The 20,443-nt window shown below is 41.7% G+C and overlaps 1 protein-coding gene across 18 annotated transcripts in view; it reads left to right on the forward strand.

Annotated features, from left to right (window-relative positions):
- The window catches only part of Wdr27 (WD repeat domain 27), a 218,310-nt gene that overhangs the window by 131,949 nt on the left and 65,918 nt on the right, over nt 1–20,443 (forward strand). For 12 of the 18 annotated variants that reach the window (XR_008221069.1, XM_052750730.1, XM_052750729.1 and 9 more), the window contains one exon: nt 19,549–19,723. Coding sequence is in view for 12 of the 18 variants with exons in the window: in XM_052750730.1 (XP_052606690.1) it covers nt 19,549–19,723 (175 nt within the window). In the remaining 6 variants the exon portion in view is untranslated. Of the gene's footprint in view, nt 1–1,262; nt 9,004–16,788; nt 18,887–19,548; nt 19,724–20,443 lie in introns of those variants that run through there. The other 6 variants (XR_008221073.1, XR_008221074.1, XR_008221072.1 and 3 more) reach the window with 6 other exon arrangements.

Raw genomic sequence — 20,443 nt, forward strand, 5'->3', positions numbered from 1 at the left:
TCTGTTCTCACCAGCAAGTGGATGGTGGATGAACACACAGCATAGACAAGGACCCTGAAAACTCGAAGAGACCAGCCTTCAAGGCCATGGCTGGGTTTCAAGCCATCTAAACATCTTAATGTCTTCAAAAAGGAAAGTGAGATCTTGGGGAAAGAAGACTTGAAACTTTTGGCTGTCCAGGAAAGCATCGGGCAAGCCATGCGATGTGGGGACAAGGGCAGGGGGAAAATCACTGGTAAAAGCCAGGAGAGGCCAGCAGCAGGGTGCGGCTTGTGTGAAGCCTCTTTACTAAAGGTCTTGCTTTTGGATGTTTGGGTCGTGCCTGGTGTTGACAAGAACTGGTTGCTTGCAGGGGGGCGAACCATGTGTGGGTTAGAACCATGAGACAGGAGAAGGGGTAAACGGGATAGTACAAATGGCTCTGAGCCCATGATGTGTGCAGCAGGGGAAAGAAACCAATGGGAATTCAAAAACAATGTAGGTCTGAGGGAACACCCAGGAAAACACATAAGCATGACACAGGGTGGGTTCCTAGATGGTCACTTGACTGTGGGCACCTTCTGAGGAGACAGAAGGACCCAGAATAGACAGCAGGATGAGGCACTCTGGCTTTCCCTGTTACAGCAGGTAGCAAGAGAGGCTGCTGTTATCACAGGGACTGTGACAGAACAGGGATTGGGTCCCAGGGAAGCCGGGGGTCAGGAAGGTTGGGAGCACATTGGCATTTTGGGTCTGTTGACTACCACCTGTATGGTGCCTGTCCCTGGACTCTGAGCGCTCAGGAACGCCAGGCTGGGAATAGTCAGGTCCATTTGGACTTGTTTTCTCCAAGTGAAAGAGGTAAAAAGTTAAAGACAACACACTTTAGGGTGCTGGTCAGAACAAGAGGACCACACAAACTGGGAATGAGGTGATGTATCCCATGTGGCTGCTGTGCCAAACACAGCATAGGCTTTGCTGTGGAAGGATGCATGAGCTAAGTACTTAAGCCAGCAGACTTACAGTAAAATAGTGGATCCTCTACTGTTATGGGGACCATCTAGTCAACTGAAGGCCTTCAGAGAAAAGGCTGAAGTTCCCTGGAAAGAAAGAATTCTGGCTGAGTTTCCAGCCTTAAAACTCAACCCAGGCAGTAGCATCAGCCCTTTCTTGGGTCTCCAGCCTGACTTGCAGACCTCAGAAAGCCAGTCCCATAACCACACAAGCCAATTCTTGAAAATATTTCTCTTCTTCCCCCTCCCCTCCTTTCTTCTCATCCTCAGTTTCCTTCCTCGCCTCTTCCCTTTCCCCCTTTCCTTATTTCCCATGCAGCTGACGGATGGTGAGCAGGTGGGGGAACCAATGGTTTTGGAGCCCTAGAACACACAGGCAGGAAGGAACTGGGGCTATGTCAGTCACTTCTAAGCCCTTCTTGCTCATGGTCAAGGATATGAAGCTCTGGGCTTCATCAGACCACTGTGAGCTGAGAGGACAGAGCCTGGAGTTCATTATCTATGGACACTGAAAGGAGCCGCAGAAGCTGCAGGTGAGCGGGAGACAATGGACAAGATGTCAGTGCAGAGGACGCTGTGAAGATAACAGGAGGGTGACTGAGGGGGACAGAGTGAGGTGCTGCGGTGGGTGCCTGGGCTCCACGGTCAAGCTTGTTTTCATTGTCATTTGGTGGAAGCATGGGGTGGGGAGGCATTTTCCACAGGCAGCAAGAGAGACTATTTTGAAAGGAGAGAACACCAGCTTCATCATAAGTGACTTAGTGGGTGGGTGTCATAGTCAAGGGTCAGGTGAATCAAGGAGAAACAGTCACAGATGCCTTGGGTTCACGACGTCACCAACATCCAGACAGTAATGCTGGAACACGTGCTTTGAAATGAGCTAACAACATTGTGGGAAGGGCCTCGAATCAAAACCAGGTCCGGTCAGTGGAAAAAAGGACGAGAATAAAAATGCTAATCCTTAGAAGTGGTGATGTCATGTAGAGATGGCACGGATGTAAGAGGAGCATCTCACACTGCTGTGATCCCAGCATACTGTGAAAATAACCTACGTGGGGCTGATGAAGCCAGCCAAGACTGGATAGGCCAAGTTTTCCATATTTAACAAGATATTTTAATGTCATCACCACAATGCCACAATTCCTTTTCCAAACTTTTTCTTGATAAAAGCTATTAGTGAGAAAGATTTAAAACAAGAAAGCAGTTCCGACTTTAAGGGCTCTCTTAATTCCCCAAAAGCTGATCCTGAAATACTCATTTGTTTATCTCTAGCTTTTTTAATACTGGAGTATCTGACTGCTTGGGACAATTCAACATTTGATTTAAATAGAGAGCAGTCAGCTATTCTGTTTGTCCTGGAATGTGGGCTGTGATTAGAGCAAAATCTTTCCAGTAAAATTAACTGTCTGTTCAGATTTTCATCACCAGCAATCCTTTTGCAAAAAAACAATAACAGTCGAGTGTGTTCTAGGAGACTTGGAAAGAAAAGAAGAAGAAAGTTCAGAGGCAAAGCTTGGTCTAAGTTCTGACGCTGAGGCTGCAATTGCTCCTCACAGCAGGAATGTTCTGGGCCTGGCCTGACCATGCTCTTGGCACCAGGCACCATTGTTTATGCCAGCCTGAAGAGACTCTTGAATCCGTGTCCTTTGATTGAGCATTTTTATGATGTCTGCATAAATCACTTCCCTGAAGATGGCATCCCTGGCATGGAGCTGGCTTGCCTTTTTATAGGCATTTGCTGTGAGCGAAGACTTCTCTCTCTTTAGATGAACCTTCCTCTCTGATTTCCTTTGCCCTGTACCCTAGGAAAGTTCTCTGTGATCTCTCAGATGCCACCCTTTAACCCAATTTGTGGCTGTTTATTAGACCAACTTTATCTTCTGTTATTCACCAATTGCAAGAGTAAGAAACTGGGTAATCCCATGGAAAGGTCATTACTAAATTGATCTAGTTCTTCTAGTTCTCTCTCACATCTTTGTCAGGTTGAATTTAACCATGTCTTTCTAGAACAGTGATTCTCAACCTTCCTAATGTCGCGATCCTTTAATACAGTTCCTCATGTTGTGTTGACCCCCAACTATAAAATTATTTCATTGATTCCTTATAACTGTAATTTTGCTACTGTTATGAATCATAATGTAAATATCTGTGTTTTCTGAAGGTCTTGGACAACCCCTGTGAAAGGGTCATTTGACCTCCAAAGGGGTCATGACCCACAGGTTGAGAAACACTGCTCTAGAAATTTGTCTTATAAATGTCTTGATGATTTTTGGGGACCAACAATATCTCAAGACATCAAAATTATCCCAAATAGTGATTGTGGTTAAATTAGTCTTCAGCAAAATTTAGAATATGTATTTCTCAGAGGATAACCTTATGAAAGTAAGACGTTTTCATTCACCTCCACAATACAGAAAGAACACCCACAAGTCAGCCAGAGAAAGATAGCCAGCCACAGTCAAAGCTAAGCAGCAAACTCCAGGAAGACTTAGCAAAGCAAGTACCCCAGAGGCCAGGGGGCATTTGAGGAAGGGGCCAAGACTTTTAGTGACTAAGACATACAAACAAAGGCACAGGGAAAGGAGCTATACCTTCACAAGGATGCCTTAGGCTACAGAGGCCTCCAATCTAGTGACTGAGGGCACAGTGTGGAGAACCTCACCAATCATGAGGGTTATGAAATGGTCTATGATTCCGGAAATGCTTTCCAGCAATGCTGGCTAAGCTGTTCTCCTGGGTAGGACAGGCATGAATGGTTATGTCCACGAGATACACCAAGGATGTTGACATAAACTCAACCTGAAGACGGCGTGTGGTTCATGATCAAGAGCTGTACACGGGAAGCCTGCGTGACCTTGCCAGGAAAATGGGCTGATAGAATTCAGTGAGCAGCAGGCACAGGCATAAGAGCAAGGGCCTTGTGTGAGGATAGGAATGGGATACAGAACTTCCATAGGTTTCATACAGAGAGATAAAAGCACAAAGACTAGAAGAGCCTCTGGGCATACCTGTAAGGGATTATCTAGATTAGGTTTACTCCTGAATTTGCTGATAATCCCTAGTGTGACATAATTCTACCATTTTGGAACGGGAATGTTTACTTTGGGCTATTGCACATTAGAGGTATGTAACTTAGTTTTTTTTGTTGTTGTTGTTTTAAATTTTCTAAGGATTTCTTACATAAGTTACTATAACATTTCCACCTTTCTCTTTCCCCATTTAACTCCTCTGAAGTCTCTTCTCACTCCTCTAACACTCATGATTTCTTTTCCCTTATTATTTTTACTTGTGTATGAATATATGTGTGTGTGTCACCTAAATCCATTTAGTGTTGCTTGTATGTATATGAGACTGACTTCTTGGGTTCAGGTAACCTTTTATGGGGAATCATCTCTGGCAAAACTGGTTCTTTCTCTCTCAGCAGCCATGGGGTTGCCTGTAGCTCTTCATCTAGGGATGGAGCCTTATAAAATTTCCTCCATCCATGTTGACATGTCAACTGGTGTTCTCATTATGCAGGTCTTGCTCAGGCAACTGTGTCATTGAGGTTTCACTTGTACAGCTACATACCATGTCTAGAAAACACCATCTCAAAGCAAAAAAAAAAAAAAATCAGGAAAACAACCCAATTAAAAATGGGCTAGGGAGTTGAACAGAGAATTCTCAAAAGAAGAAATAAAAATGGCTAAGAAATAGCTTGAGAAGTGCTCAGCATCCTTAACAATTAGGGAAGTACAAACTAAAGCAACTTTGAGATATTTTCTTACCCCAGCTCAGAGTGACTACAACTAACAAAAGAGCCAACAATAAATATGAGTTAGGATGTGGGGAAAGAGGACCTCATTCACTTTAGTGGAGCTGCAAACTGGTGTAGCCACTCAGGAAATTAGTGTGGAGAATTTTCAAAAAGCTAAAAAAGTAGATCTACCATGTGATCCAGCTGTATTATTCTTTGACATTTCCAAAGGACTCAATATCCTACTTTATCAATTCTTGCTCAACTCTGTGCATTGTTATTCTGTTCTCTATAGGTAGTATAAATGCTTTTCTTGATTGTCAACTTGATTACATTTGGAATTAACTAAAACCCAAGTGGCTGGGTACACGTGTGAGGAATTTTTTCTTAATTAAGTCATTTGAAGTGGGAAGACCCACTTGAAATGGAAATCTTTTGAGGTGGGAAGACACACCTTTAATCTTGACCACACCTGTGGCAGCCTATATGAAGGACATGGAAGAAGGAAGCTTTTGCTCTTTGCCTGCTTGTTCTCATTGTCCTTGGCATGTCTGTTCCTTCATTGGCTTTAGAGGCTACTTCTTTGGGATTCTGGTCTATACTAAAAACCAGCTGAGACACCCAGCCTAATGGACTGAATAACTACTGGAATTTCGAACCTTCTGTTGGTAGGCAACCATTGTTGGACTAGCTGGATCACGGCCTGTAAGTCATTCTAATAAATTCCCTGTATGTATATATAATATAATACAATACATAATGTAATACATATTCTATAAGTCTGTTTCTCTAGAGAACCATGACTAATACAGGTAGCATATAGAAACAACCTACATGCCCTTTAACTGATGAATGGTAATGAAAATGTGGTATGCATACACAATGCAATTCTTTTCAGCGGTAAAGAAAAAAATATGAACTCTCTAGGTAAATGTATGGAACTGGAAACATTTTACTGAGTAAGTTAACCCAGACCCAGAAAGACAAAACACCATATGTTGTCTTACTTGTCCTGGTTCCAAATTTTTAGATATGAGTATACCACCTGAAGCTATGGCAGAAGCCAAGAATGTAACTTGGTTTGTGGTGTGAGAAGAGCTCACAGTTAAGAATTTCAGATGAAACTTTGGGCCTTGTACTTTAGACAAGGCTGAAATTATTATTAAACACAATGGAGAAAGGGATAGGAGGTTATGGCTTAAAAATGATGAGTCTGGGTGTCGAGTCAGCAAAAAAGTGGATTTGTGATGGCGATTTGAGGCAGGCCCTTGAATCACTGAGGGTGCAAGCCTGTGAGGACTTACCTTGATGAGGTTAATGGAGGTGGGAGGACCCACCTTGAAGGCGGGCAGCAGCATTCCCTGGGCATAAACTCTGGACTACAGAAAGACAGAGGCTAGCCAACCATCACCAACCACTGCCCTCTTCTTTATGACTGTTGCAAGGTGACCAGCTGCCTCCATGGTCCTGTTTCCAGGACTCTCTTGCCAGGGTAGACTGTAACTACAGCAAATTGTGAATCAAAGCAAACCTTCCTTCTTGAAATTGCTTTTGTTAGGACATTTTATCAGAGAAACAAGAAAAGTAACTAAGACAACCAGCCAATGGCAGTCCGACCAACGGCAATAACACACACTGATAGTTGGAAAACACCTGAGCCATCAACTAGTAAGAAGTGTGTTAAGGACTTTACAAGCACATTTTTCAGATAACACACTGTTAGTGATCATTACTAAATTCTGTTGCGGTTAGGTTATTCTATAAGAATTTACTGAGACCTATTTCTCAGTTTATTGAAAATTGTTTTATGTCTCAGCATGTGGGATATCTTGGTCAATATATTTCATATACTTTTAATGTGTACTGTGTACTGTAGGGTGATGTGTTGTACAAACATGGTCAAGTTTATTTTCACACTTGTTCAGTTTCCTTTCTATGTTCCCATCTCATTTATCTTTTACTTAAGCAAATGGGGTTAGAGTCTCTATTTTTGCAAAACTGTTTAATTCTCCCTTGAACCCTATCTGTTTTGATCCATGTTTTGAGGTTTTAAATCATCTAGATGAACATGTCATTTCACCACTTGGAAGTGCTCTCTTCTATTCCTTTTATTTATTGTCTGGAATCAGCCTCTCTTCACAAGCATGCATGTGCACTGAATATGAATGGCATAGATTCCATTTTTATTTTTTACTTAGCATTTTCTTTGTGTATAAAGTTCAATTATCTTTGTTTTGAAATATATAATTGTGTTTAAAATCTGAGAATCTCTTATTGCAGTATTTATTATATTTATATTTTCATACGATTATACAATTATTGATGTCTTTACATTTGCATCTATTATATAATTTTTGTTTTATGTGTCTGATTTTTAATTAATTAATTACATTTGTCTGTTGATGTATATGCTATATTGTGTGTGAAAGTGAGAATAAAAATTTTGGGACTCGATTCTTTCTTTCTACCTTGTGGGTCCCAGGGATTGATCGCAGGTCTTCAGACTTGGTGACAAGTGCCTTTACCCAGTGGATCATCTTGCTGGCCCACCAATTTGATTTTTAATATAATCATTTTTATTTGTTTTCTTCTAGCTTATTGTATATTTCAAGTTTTGCATTTGATTCTCCTCCACTGGGTTTTGAGATCTATCGGGCTCTGATTACTGTTATAACTACTCCGCAGACTGCACTGTGGATACTTAGTGTGTCACTGTATAATTACAACCATTGTTGTAATGCTTTGTACAATACATAGCAATCTTATACTAATGCAACCCCTTGACTCCCGCCCTGCATGGCTAGCAATCAATCACACTCCCAGATTCTCAGTTCAAGAATCGACTACTTCCTGCTTTGGGAGATCAGAACTGTCCTAGGCTGTGTTCACATAGTATGTCAGGTTGATCAAAGTGTAGCACGTTAGATGAAGACTAACTTAGGCCAGCCTAAGGTCTGGCTGCCTCCAGACGGAAGATAGATGAAGAATTACATGACCATCATCTTCTGTGGGTGAAGTTTGGCCATCTTCTACCTTGAGGACCATACTTCAAGACCCACTGACATTCTGTGATAGTCCAGGTGAGAGGGAGTGATATGGACCAAGCCAGCACTGCCATCTTAGCTGCTTGTTTTGTGATAAAACTTTTCCTAGGGAGATGTTACACACATGTCTACTCACCCTAGATAGAGAACTCATGATAGACCAAAGTACAGCTAGATACCACCAAAGTCCAATTTGGCGAACCAATGAGTTTTATTAGAATTAGTTACAGGAGTCTGAGTGAAGGGTTACTTACAGGAGCAAGCAGAAATGACTCAAAGACAGATGCATCACTGAAGCCCACCCCAGCACGGGTGACAGCTCCCCAAACTGGGAACCTGGAGCACGCTGCACACTGCAGGTAGCTCAGCAGGTTGGAGAGTGTCCTTTCCAGGTGACTCAGTTGGTCTGAACCTCTTCCAGGCAGCTTGTCTGGTCTTATCTTGTGTGCAGCCTTGCTGGTCTGAATCTTCTTTGCAGCTCTGCTCAGCTAGTCTGAGAAGGACTCTCTGCTTTTATAGCTTACTCTGGCAGGAAGGGACCTAGTGAATCTGGTCAGTTTCAAGAACGTCCTGAAGCTGTTTGGAGTTGTTTCCCTTCTTGCTTAAGGAGATTCTCTGAAGCATGGATGATTTTTATCTCAGAGGAAACTGTTACACAGATCATCTAGAAACAGGTAGCTGGTAACAAAAGACCACTATTATTCACAGCTGTGGGGCACAAACATTGAGTTTATGACATTCTGCCACAGCGGCAATGTGAAAATTGGAAAGCTCGCTGATGGGAATTTTATGGTTCAAGCTGATGTGTTGAGTATCATAGATGATGAGACATTTGAAGACAGAAACACCATGTTGTCTTTGCTGACACAGTGCTGGTGATCTTTGCCAACTCAGGTTTACTCAGAATGAAGGAAGGAACCTGTGTCACCGTGACATACGATTTACATGTGTATCAGGCTCTGGACATTCCTTCTCTCCTTCTAGTCCTATGATGACCTTCACCCTAAGGTCATTGAGAAAACAAAACTTTTGCCCTCCTCTGCTCTGGGCTTCCTGTAGCTACTCATCATCTCTGTATCACCTTAATATTTGTACTTGTTCATTGTTTTAAAGATTGTGTAATGACTTTAGAATAAAAATTTTATGCAAATGATTATATACAAACTAAATGTGATTTCATAGGATTTATAGGAGTATGTAACTATTTTTATTATATGTTAAATATATGATTTCATATATAGTAGACATTTCTAATCAAATGGTATATGTGTTATATGATATACATTTTGCAGAAAATAAAGACCTCTGTATGGTTTATTCTCATTTTATTTATACTAAAAAATCACTAATATGTTTTAATGTTTGGTTGCATAGAAACTGACTTACTATATTGTCAGATATTTTTGTTCACATTTGATTCATTGTTCAATATAGTTAAAATGAGACATTTCTTCAGATTAATATTTACATATGCCTATCTAATGTATTTGTATTCCCTCTTCATACTTGAAAGCTTATTTCAGTATTTCATCACTGAGATGCCTGAGAGACAAAGATAGTTAATAGTAATGTAACTTAAGAAGTCTATTTGAGGTCATTTTGTCAATTCCCATTATTTTACAAATTTAAGCAGAACCTAGAACACCTAGTAGCTATCTAAAAAATTTGTTGCACAGTAGTGCCTGCCTCCCTGAAATGCCTCCCCTGATACAAGCCTCACACTGACAACCTCCAGGCCAATAGAGATTGGAGGCCAACTCTTGTGCCTGGGGAGACATGAGCTATACACCCTCTACTAAGCCCATCACACTGACACACTTCTTTGTAGTAATGGTGCTTGTCACCTGGATAGGGGCAGTCTCCAGAGGAATCTTTGCTGTCCAGTGTGTTTCCAGAAACTATTTCAAGGTGTTTTCTGGTTGTCACCAATATTCATTGGTAAGGACTGCAGTTGGCAGAATGAAGCCCTGTGATTTCAGATATTAAAGGGCTGCAAGGGCTTGAGGCTGGGGTTACCATCTAGACATGACACTGAAGATCTCTCTGGGAGCCATCTCTAACTTAGAGGAGGGTACATACATGAAAGGTAAATCACCTCTAGCTGCTCATAATTTTTTTAAGAGAGAAATTCTCATGTAGCCAAGGTTGGTCTTGAACTTCTGATTCTTCTGCCTCTATCCCCTGAGTACTGGGATTACCATAATATGACACCACATCTATTTTATGTACTGCTGAGGATTTAACCCAGAATTTTGTGCATACTCTACCAACTGAGCCCATCCCCAGCCCCTGACATTGGGTTTTTATGAAGGGTCTGCAGCTCTCTCCCAACCATGTAAGTCATGGTGTCTGGAACATAAGAGAGCCGTGTCTTCTCCTTCACCTTCTCAACTCATCTTCAACATGACAAATTGAATTTTGTTTGAGTTTGTGTCAGAATTTAAAGACTTGGCTGTAGTTAATCTCTCTGCTACTGCAGAGGCCCTAATGACAACCAGCTGAGTGAAGAAAGAGGCTCGGACTTGGAAAAACAAATGGGTCCTCAGCCTGGAGAAGGCTCAGTGCCACAGCCCCAGTTTTGTTGGGGGTGGTATGGGACCTTGGGTCAGAGAGGGATGTGCCTGGAAGCCTTTTGTTCTACTGTGGAGATGACCCAGCCCAGGGATGCCTGATGCACTGAGGTCGGTCTGAGATGACAAGAAGAAGGATCCAAAAAAAATTAAGTACACTTTGCACTGCTGCAGTCTCAGAGGACCAAGCTAGCAGAAGAGTAAAGTCAGTCAAAGTTTAATATTCTAAAGCCAATATATTTCTTAATAAGAATATGAGTGGAAAACAAACCAGTTGAGCCAACAATCCTTCCAGACTGCCATCATTTGACTCAGGAAAAGTCTACCTTAAAAATAATAAATTGACTCATGATAAAAATGAGCCACAACTAATTCACCCACAGGTAAATATTTTAGTAAATTAACTGACTTGGATAAGGTGAGAGTTGGCAGGTTCGGGTGGAATGTGCCGGCATCTCTTGCCTTCTGATATCCATGAGGAACATAGAGCAGAGTCTGGGAAAATTATTCTGCTCGTAAATTCTTTATGCAGGTGTGACTTTATTACTTTAATAATGTACCGATGATACGTGGTGTACTGCTTTATAATGAGAGAGAATGATGGGGCCTACTCTAAGAGAAGGTGCACAAGAGACGAAGCTTAATTCACTGAATTGAATTCTTTAACTAAAAACTTTCACCTATGAACAGTAGCCCAGACAATACTGCTGACCTGTGACAACCTGGGGAGATAAGGACTGTCCCAGAAGAGCCAGTCAACAAGGCCTGTAAGTCAGTCATACAGTATAGGCACCTGGGGCCTGGAATAATACTCTTCTCTGAAACCAATCCTCTTTACCCTTTATCACGAGGACTGAGGCTTCTCCTGAGAGTTCTAGATGAGTCTGTGTGTTGAGTACCTACGTCTTCATATCCACAGCAACAGTGCCCCATTCCAGGCTACCAGATCCACCATGGAAGCACTGATACCTCATGCAAACAGCCTGGTATCTGTATAGAACCATAGCATTCAGTTCAGCTCTAGATTGTTTCTATTCCTGGTGAAATGTGGTGACATATAAGTAGCTGAACTGGATGATGGAGGAGAGAATAGCAAGGAAAAAAGTGTACATGTGGAATAAAGACACAATTAATTTATTTTCCATCTAAGTTGGCTGAAGCCACAAATACTGATGGTCAATTGTATTATTAAGTTGGGTGTAGGTCCCTTTAGGAGGTATGTTTTTTTACTTCTATTCTCGAAGACAGGAGGGAGGAAGGAGTGAGCCCACAGGAGCTCCAGCCCACTGGCCTTGGTATACCAGCCAGACCCTGGTTCCTTCCAATAGCTGCAGTTTAAGAATTTGTATTTCGTTTTCTGATCATTTTGTGTTGATTTTTACATGATTTGAGAGGAAGGGGTTACATTATCTTTTCACATGTGCATATCTAATTTTCCAGCCTCAGTTATTAGAAAGATGGAATCAATTTTGTTGGTCAATATTGACATTAATTTTTTTTTTATTTCTTCAAGATCAAAAATTCATAAGCCAGAAGAGCACAAGAATCTATTCATGTTTTCTGATCCTCTAATATTTTGCTACAATGATCTTTAATAATACTCTATATTTCTGTGTTATCAATGTTAATGGGTCCTGTTTTAGTATGTAAATTTATGTAATTGCTTCTTTCTTTTTTCTTTGTTTATCTAAAGGTCTGGTGATTTTGTGCTTTCAAACAACACATTTTTTATTTATTATCTTTTGTCCTTCAGCCTCAGCTCTATTTAATTCTGCTCTGATCTTTATTGTTTACTAAATTTTAGGTTTTATTTATTTATTTTAGTTATTATATTATTTGAAATCTATTGTTACCCTCTTGAGATAGATGTTGGTGATGATTGCATCTGCCCCAGTGTCCTAGGCTATGAGTGTTGTTGGATGTGACCACATGTCTGGTTACTGAGACTAGTGGTTGGAGGAGCCGTCGTTTGGTGTCTCTAGGCCTGGACACAGGCACACTGTGTGGTGCAGGCTGGAAGATCTGCATGCAGCAGGCTCACTAAGGGACAAAGCTGCGGCTTGCCTGTCTTCTGTTTTCTGCTATGGTCAGGTACTGAGTACTGGTGAGCTGTGTCATTGGCTCTGTGGAGGGAGGCAGAGCTGCCGCCTAGCCGTTAGGTAGGTGCAGATGTAGGTGAGCACATCAGGGCACTGTTGGTCACCTTCCCCTCTATTTAAGCCTGCTGGTTCCCTGGGGGACTAACTGGGTTTTCTGTCCCATTAGTCCTTGGGGCCTGGCTTTTGCAATTGGCTGGACTCTGAGCTCTGGAGGGATGGTGCTGTAGCCACTCACATGGATATGTTGTAAGGAGAATGGGATCTCAAGAATGGAAATACACTATGGCTGCTGGCCCCAGGGTGGGATATGCTCTAACCATGAATCAGTGTTAAGGTGGCAGCTTGAGTCACATATAGGTTAGAGAGTCTATAGCATGAACCCCTTTCTGGAGAATACAGGTCCATGGACTCCAGGCAAACTTTCCACGCTGCTTGGGTCCTGTGAGAGTCACCTCAGCCTCTAGCTGTAAGTACTACCAAAGTGTGCAGTGTCTATGAGGATCTTCTCCTCTGAGGAGATGCAAATCCGGATTATAGGGTGGAGGAGGAGGAGCCTGTTTGTGTCATTGCACAGGGGCCACCCCCCTGCCACTGCAGAGTGCAGGCCACTGTGGTCACTTTAGTGCATGAGGGACAGGAAGGAACGTGACAAGCAACTGTGCTCAGCTGTGTCAACCTCCGATTGGATTCTGCTTTTCGTCTTTGTTTTCCACGGGACTTGACACAGATGTGCGGTCGTCTTCCTCACTCTGGACCTCAAGTCAGGAAGCGCAGCACTGGTTTGGTCAGAACCAGGCTTTGCTGATGTGTCAGCAAAACCTTTCTGCTTTTGTCTGCATTTAAGAAAGACCCTTAAGTTCATCACGGTTTAATTATCCCACAGTCAGGGACACAGGCCTGACACTTCAGAGATAGTTTCTATTTCTGTACATGGCCCTGTGGCTACTCCCCACACAGACCTGTGACAGGATCTCCTGCATTAAAGAGGCTATTCAGTTTAATTACACAATCAAAATACTTAAGAAGAGGGGTATACTTGTGGGTAAAGGCATTAAAGTGTTTGACAACTGTGCTATGTGTGTGCTCAAATACCTTCTTTTCGTTTCTGGAGAAGTCATTATGGGCGAAGTGACATGGCCCTGTGGTGGGAAGGCAAATGAGCAGCTGCCAGCTGGGTGAGCTCATGCACCCCTGGCCAGTCTGTGATAAGTACAGGGAGCAGCAAAGGGGTCATTTTCAACACATGATCTGCAGTTTATAGCTTTGCGGCAATCCATGTTTGATAATGAGACTTCCCTGAGCAGCATCGCAGGGCCGCCTATAATCCCATGTGCTGATTTTACAATTGCAATTTCTTGTGGCTGTCTCTTATTTCCCCAAATGCTTAGAGAGAAGTTGTGCTTCTTAGTTAAAGGGCAAATGTAGGAAAAAGAATCCCATTCTTTCCCTCTGTGTCACAGTTGAAACTCTGGCTCTTTGGGTTGTTACTTTAGAGGCTGTAATTATGGTCTCTTACAGGAGGGTCCAAAATTCCCTGTACCCACGGGCTTTAATTCTTCCTCCCAAGGAACCAAAATTACCCCATTTCTTTATTCTACCACATTGGTTTCTTAAACATGCTTATACTTCTGTGGTTTATTAGACTATGTTTAATGAAAATTGAGTTATTTTAAAGATGTCTCCTATGTTCATAATGATGATGATTAATATTTTATAGGTGTTTCTGTTTTTTATCAAGAGTTAGCAGTGTGCATATAATTGTGGTGTACAAGAATCATGACCATATAGTTTGTTATACTGACTAGGACACTCTGAGTGTCAATTCCTTCTGTACCACAGATATAAGCTGGGACATAACCCGGGGTAGGTGGAATCATTGTGCTGTGAATAAATCTATATATGACTACACACAGCATGTGGTAACTGTGAACCTTGCCAGAATAAGAAAAGGAGCTGTGTTTGTCAAGTCCTAACCAAACAAATAAATACACTCATAAATAAACACAGCAGGAATATTGGGATCTCACATACACATGTCTGACAATGACTCTTTACAAAGACCCTGTCACCACACAACTTTCAGAAATACTTCCAACATCTCTCCCTCCCTCCCTCCCTCTTTCTCTCTCTCTCTCTCTCTCTCTCTCTCTCTCTCTCTCTCTCTCTCTCTCTCTCACACACACACACACACACACAAATTCTGCAAAGACATTGGTTCAATAACTGCCTGCCCAGCCCAAGCCTGATACCACCTTTGCTAGACTCTTTCTAGCCTCAGATTGTTGCTTCCAATTACTTAATATTACTTATTTCTCTTGAAAAGATTTCTCTTAAAATTACTTATTTCCCTTTAACCTCAGCTTTCTAGAGATGTGATTGGCTGTGGCATGCCTAACACATTGCCATGATGCTCTTCTCCCATTTGGAGAATTGTTGAGAGAACTGTGACACTGTGCTTGGTGCCCTTAGCAGTCTTGGTTTCCATGGCTAGTCTTTCCTGCCCTGGAGAATCTTCTCAGCTGCTTTTTTTTTTTTTTTTTTTTTTTTTTTTTGACTATCCTTGTGGACTTTATTTGAGATCTGATTTGAGTAAGGTCACCTTAGATAAAAGACTTTTTATCTTTATGTGAGTCTACACAGACCTGTCTTTGCAAGCCTTTCACGGTCTAAGGAATCATCCTTCTGGGTTCTCTGATTTACTTTGTGAAGACATCAACTCTCTTCTGAAACCTCGTTCCCTGGGTTTTGCAGGTTTAATACTGCTTGATGTGTATGCCTATTTGGAAATTTTCATGGGCATTTTAATTTTGATTTCATTTTGATTTGGTGATAGTATGTATCTAGAAGCAATTTGTGCTTTTAAGTTTTTCTCTCTCACTGATCCTGAAAAGTTCCCCAAGAGGAAAACACAAGCATTAAAATGTTGAAAATGGAACATTGAGTTAAAGCCAGTAGGATGCCTGTTACCACCTTTGAGAGATTCTATTCTACAAGGAAAGTCTTCTAGACGAAGGACTACAGGCAGCTGGAGGATGCTGAGAGCAGGAGACATTCTGCTCCCCAGGGAACAGTCCCTCAACTATCCAACACCATGTGGTCAGTCCTGAGATTATATGCATACAAATAACATTATGTGGATTGGGCACATAATGTGGTTGTTTTTATGTATTTAGGATTATATTATTATATATGACATATGTCATATAATAATGTAATGCATGTGTATTATATGTAATGTATGTCATATGTGGTAATAATATTTATATACGTGTATGAATGACAGCAATGAAATAAAAAGGCTATGAATCTGAGAGTGGGGAAAGAAGATCTATGGGAAACGCTGGAAAGAAAAAAAGGAAGGGAGAAATAATATCATTATGTTATACTTTCAAAAGTATTTTAAAATTTGTTGGCCTGTGGCAAACAACTCAAGATTTTTCTTCTCTGACTTGCAATAGAAATTTAAATTCCAATTATCACATGTAATTCTACATGTAAAAATACAAGAACAAAATTGTTATGTGTGTTTATGGAAGAAAGTATAATGAATACATACAAATCTTCCATGAAAAAAACCCAGAATTTTGTCTAATTCAGATTTTTAAAGGATTGTTTTTAAAACTCTAAATTTAAGGCAGGGAGTAAACACATGCAGGAAGCAATCAGTAGGTCATGGAGAGATGTACAAAGAAGTTGAGGGTGTAATGATGTATTTCTTTAGGGAAAGCTAAAAGGAGAAAGAATTTTATTTTGTACAAGAAGTATTTTGTGTGGTAGAATAACTGGTTCTCCAGTAGGATGACTGCCTGGTTTCCACAATGGGAAAAAGGAGATGCAGGGAAATTCTAAAAGTAATGAGGTCCAAAAGGTGCCCGTGAGTCTTAAAGCATCATGGAGGGCAGATTGTAAGAAAGAGAATCTGATCACTTTGGTCACAACTAAAAGGAAAGTGTCTACAGATTCTTCCAAAAATGAAATAATTATTAACATACTTATGTAGAATCAGAAACTAATTCTTTCTATTTAAACAATATTTTCTTGAAATATTGATATAGTCTTAGCAAAAATTTGTAAGAGTTTTTTTTTTTTATTTTTAGTCCTGAAATTTGTTTTTCTTTTTTCTTCCAAAAACAGAGTGTCCTTTAATCAGAAAAACTGTAGGGCATCAGTCTCTCTTCATGAGTGGAGACTGTGTACCATGGTGCAAGGGATTGGGGGTTTTATAGGTCACAAAAGGAACTTTTGGGATGGACTGAAATCTGATTTTGTTTCAATTGAACCATTTTCTGAGGTAGCATTTCTTCTATCACAGTTTCCAATTAATTTGCAATCTTCCTCCTTATTCAGTGTCTGGAAGTTTCTCCTTCCCCGAGTTGACTTCCCTGGTGGCCTAATATTGAAAAGACTGGTCTCCTTGATTCTTCATCTCCACCTGCCTCAGGTCAATTCTTTCATATTTCTTGTTGTCTGACTTTCTGAGATCCACCGCCTTTAGCATAATGCACACTTGTCTCAGTCACACTCTTCCTAGTCTCTTCTTGGGTTCAGGCCTCTTTCCAGGTTACCCCACAGAGGCTTTCAAAAAAATCATGCCCCGGGACTTGCCTGAGTCTCTGACAAATGATGTAGAAAACACAGATTTTGTGTTTCATCAAGATAATGTCTGGTGTGTTGTTATATACATATATGACATATGTATTTATGACATACGCACAGACTCACATGGATATACAAACACACATACACAAGACATTCATTCAGATACATACAGATTCACACATAGACAATATAGACAGACACACAGACACAAACTTACATGCAGACACACATACAAACACATACAAGCTTACACACAGACACAATATGAACATACACAGACACATAAAAACACACGGTGACACAGACACACAGACACATGGACATATACACACAGACACACATTCAGAGGTGCACGCATACACACAAAGAGATTCAACACACACATTTATGTGTTTGCTTACTTGGAAAAATTTAACCTTGAAGAGTTAGGAATTTTTTTCTTTTTATCTGTCTTTTGCTTTGAATTTTTTTGTTATCATTGGTTAAATAAACAAGTGTTACTTCCCAATGATCTGCATGCCTTTTTTGATCAACTGCTTTCTACCTTTGGCATTTTTCCCAGCCTTGCTTGGTATGAACACTCTAATGAAGCCTTTCTGACATTTGTATTTCCCAGCTGAGTCTCTGTAAACCCCCATATGAAGATTGTTACCTCATGAAATGTTCAGACTGCTGATGAGGAAGCTGGTACATTTGTAACACTGAGAACGAGGGCCAAGCAAGAATTCATTACATGAGTGGCAACTGAATTGAGCTTATAAAATATATGCTTTCTATTGCTTCTCGGCCTTTTGGCTAAGATCAAGTGTAATATATGCTTTCTTGTGGCTTTTGTTTAAAATACTGCTAGTTTTTTACTTAAATGCTTTTCTTTTCTAGATTTAAATGACTTCTTTCTTAAGCTGCCCATAGTTTCCATGTAACCCAAAACTAATTCAACAAATAAAGGATCCCACACCCACCACCCAAGGGAGGGAGGCAGGGACACACACCTGCCTTCAAGGATGCTAGTCACTTTTCTCCAAAACCCAGGCTGCACCAGGGGTAGGGGAGAGAGGAGCTGCTAGACCTGGAATTCTGCATGTGTGTAGCAAGCTCCACGTGAGCACCTGGGACTGCTTCCTGACCAAACACATGGCGAGAGGCCTGGGCCCCACTCAGTGCCATGTGGGTTGGAGCAAAGTCAGGAGACCTCAGAACATTTAACTGAAGGCTCTCACCTCCGAGCTCTGGCTCCAGTTACTTGCCTGATGACTGCCCCTTTTTTTTCATGGATTGGAGTCGGGATACCATTTCCTGCTGCCAACACCATCAGGTCCAACATCACTGTGACTGTTCTGTGGTCAGTAATTACTTAAAGTGTGTGTTGGTGCAGAAGCCACACCTGTCACCCCAGCAATTGGGAGGACAAGGAGGAGCATCAAGCTTGGGAATCTCTACATCAGTGGTCTTCAACAGATATTTACATTATGATTCATAACAGTAGCAAAATTACAGCTATGAAGTAGCAACAAAAATAATTTTAAGGTTGGGGGTCATCACAATATGAGGAACTGTATTAAAGGGTCCTGGCCTTAGGAAGGTTGAGAACCGTAGCTCTACACTATGAGATCTTGGTTAGAAAGTGTTAGGTGTAGGGTCTGAACATCAGAATCAGCTCAGTAGAGATCACAGGCAATGCCTCAGGACTCATGGCCTTGCTCTGCTTCTGACTCAGCATCAAGGCCCTTGAGGAGGAGGTAGCCTGAATTCAGCAGGCCCACTGCGGTCCTGAGCCTCAGGAAGAGTGACCTGAGCCAACCTACCTCATGTCTCCAGCACCATGTGGGGTCCTGCTCACTCAGAGGTGGGAAGATATCAACTTCAGTGTTTTCTTGGAAGGCTTGTGAGAAAAAGTTATGAAAGAGAAAGTGACAGTTACCATGATTGCTATCATGTGTGAGCAATCATGACTTGTCTCTATGCCTATCTTCAGATTCCGTGTGAGTGAGTGCAAGTAGCCCGAGGGTGTGTCTGAGGAGAAACATCCTCCTTGCCGCGAACCCTTTCTTTTGCTTAGCTCCCAGGTTTTCTGTTGCTGTTACTGTAAATTCCAGATCTCTCACAGGACACAGACCCTGGGAGACCTGTCTATTCTCTGAGCCCTATCTCCTTTACCTTGACACCTGTCTTTTACCACACTTTGTGGCATGCCCTCATCCTCTGAGCAGTTTTACACCCCATTCTACCTGGAAAGACTCCTTTCCCGTGCCCCCAATTCACACACACAGCAGACAAGTGGACACACACACACACACACACACACACACACACACACACACACTTCTACCCTCTAGTTAGTGCTGGTAATTTGTGTCTAAACTTAATGCCACTTGCTTCGGAAAGCTTTCCAGACCTTCTGCTTCTTGGTCCTGAGTGTAGTGGATGCTTCTTCCTAGAGTTTATGGTGGCTGCTGGTCTTGATGTATGGCTATATGGTGATAGTTTTTTAAAATCTCTTTTTGACAGTGTGACACTGGGTTCCTGTTCCTGGCCCTCCTGGACCAGAGGGAGTGCTATGCAGTGTTGGTAATTGGCCAACGGGCACTCACTGGATTCTGTTGGACCAGAGTGTCATGTGCTTTCACCTGCATCCACGTGACGTTGGACCGGATTGTTGTGCCCTGTAAACCTGCACAGACAGGTTAGTGACTGCTGCTTCCATCATCCCCTCAGACTCTTCACCACCTCTGCATAGGAGCAGCTAGATGCATGGTAACCTTGTAATTTCCTTATTGAACTTGGGAGAAAATACCGAGGACATGTCCCAGTGTTCTTCCACCAAGACTTTTGTCTAGGTCTACACAAAGAATTATTTTAGAAAGCTGGAACATTGGCATATTCTTGGGAAGTAGAGGGGTGTTTGCTGCTGTCTCTCTTATAAGAGGTGTGATGGCATGTTTGGGCAGCTGAACGGTATGTGTGGCCAGAACTGGCGACTCACGGCTGCTGCTGTTACTGGCAGATGTTACTCATCTTCTGCTGTTGAAGATGGCTTCTGTTTGATAACCACTGTTTCCCCACATGTCTGGAGATCTGCCAGGTGATTTCTCTTCTTCCAACTCTGGTACAGCATGGCTGTTCCAGCATAGCTCGGAGCTATGGAAATTTTTAATAAGAGAAAGCTTCCTGCTATCAGCCTTGAGAGACAGTTTGGTAATACCTCTTACATTCTGATGTCTAATTAAGACAAAGATATCTAGTCTTTGTGAAGAACAGCATCGGTTTTCACTTGTGGTCAAAATACCCCAGTTTGCCTCATTAAGGCTCCATAGAAAAGCTAGGAGCCCTGTGTGGGGATAGGAGGAGTCTGGGCATGCTGAGGAGCACAGTTGCCATCAGCTGCTCTGTTGTGTGTGGAGGC

This window comes from Peromyscus californicus, unplaced genomic scaffold (genome assembly GCF_007827085.1).
Source record: "Peromyscus californicus insignis strain IS unplaced genomic scaffold, ASM782708v3 Scaffold_22__1_contigs__length_63687245, whole genome shotgun sequence".
NCBI classification, from domain to species: Eukaryota; Metazoa; Chordata; class Mammalia; order Rodentia; family Cricetidae; genus Peromyscus; species Peromyscus californicus.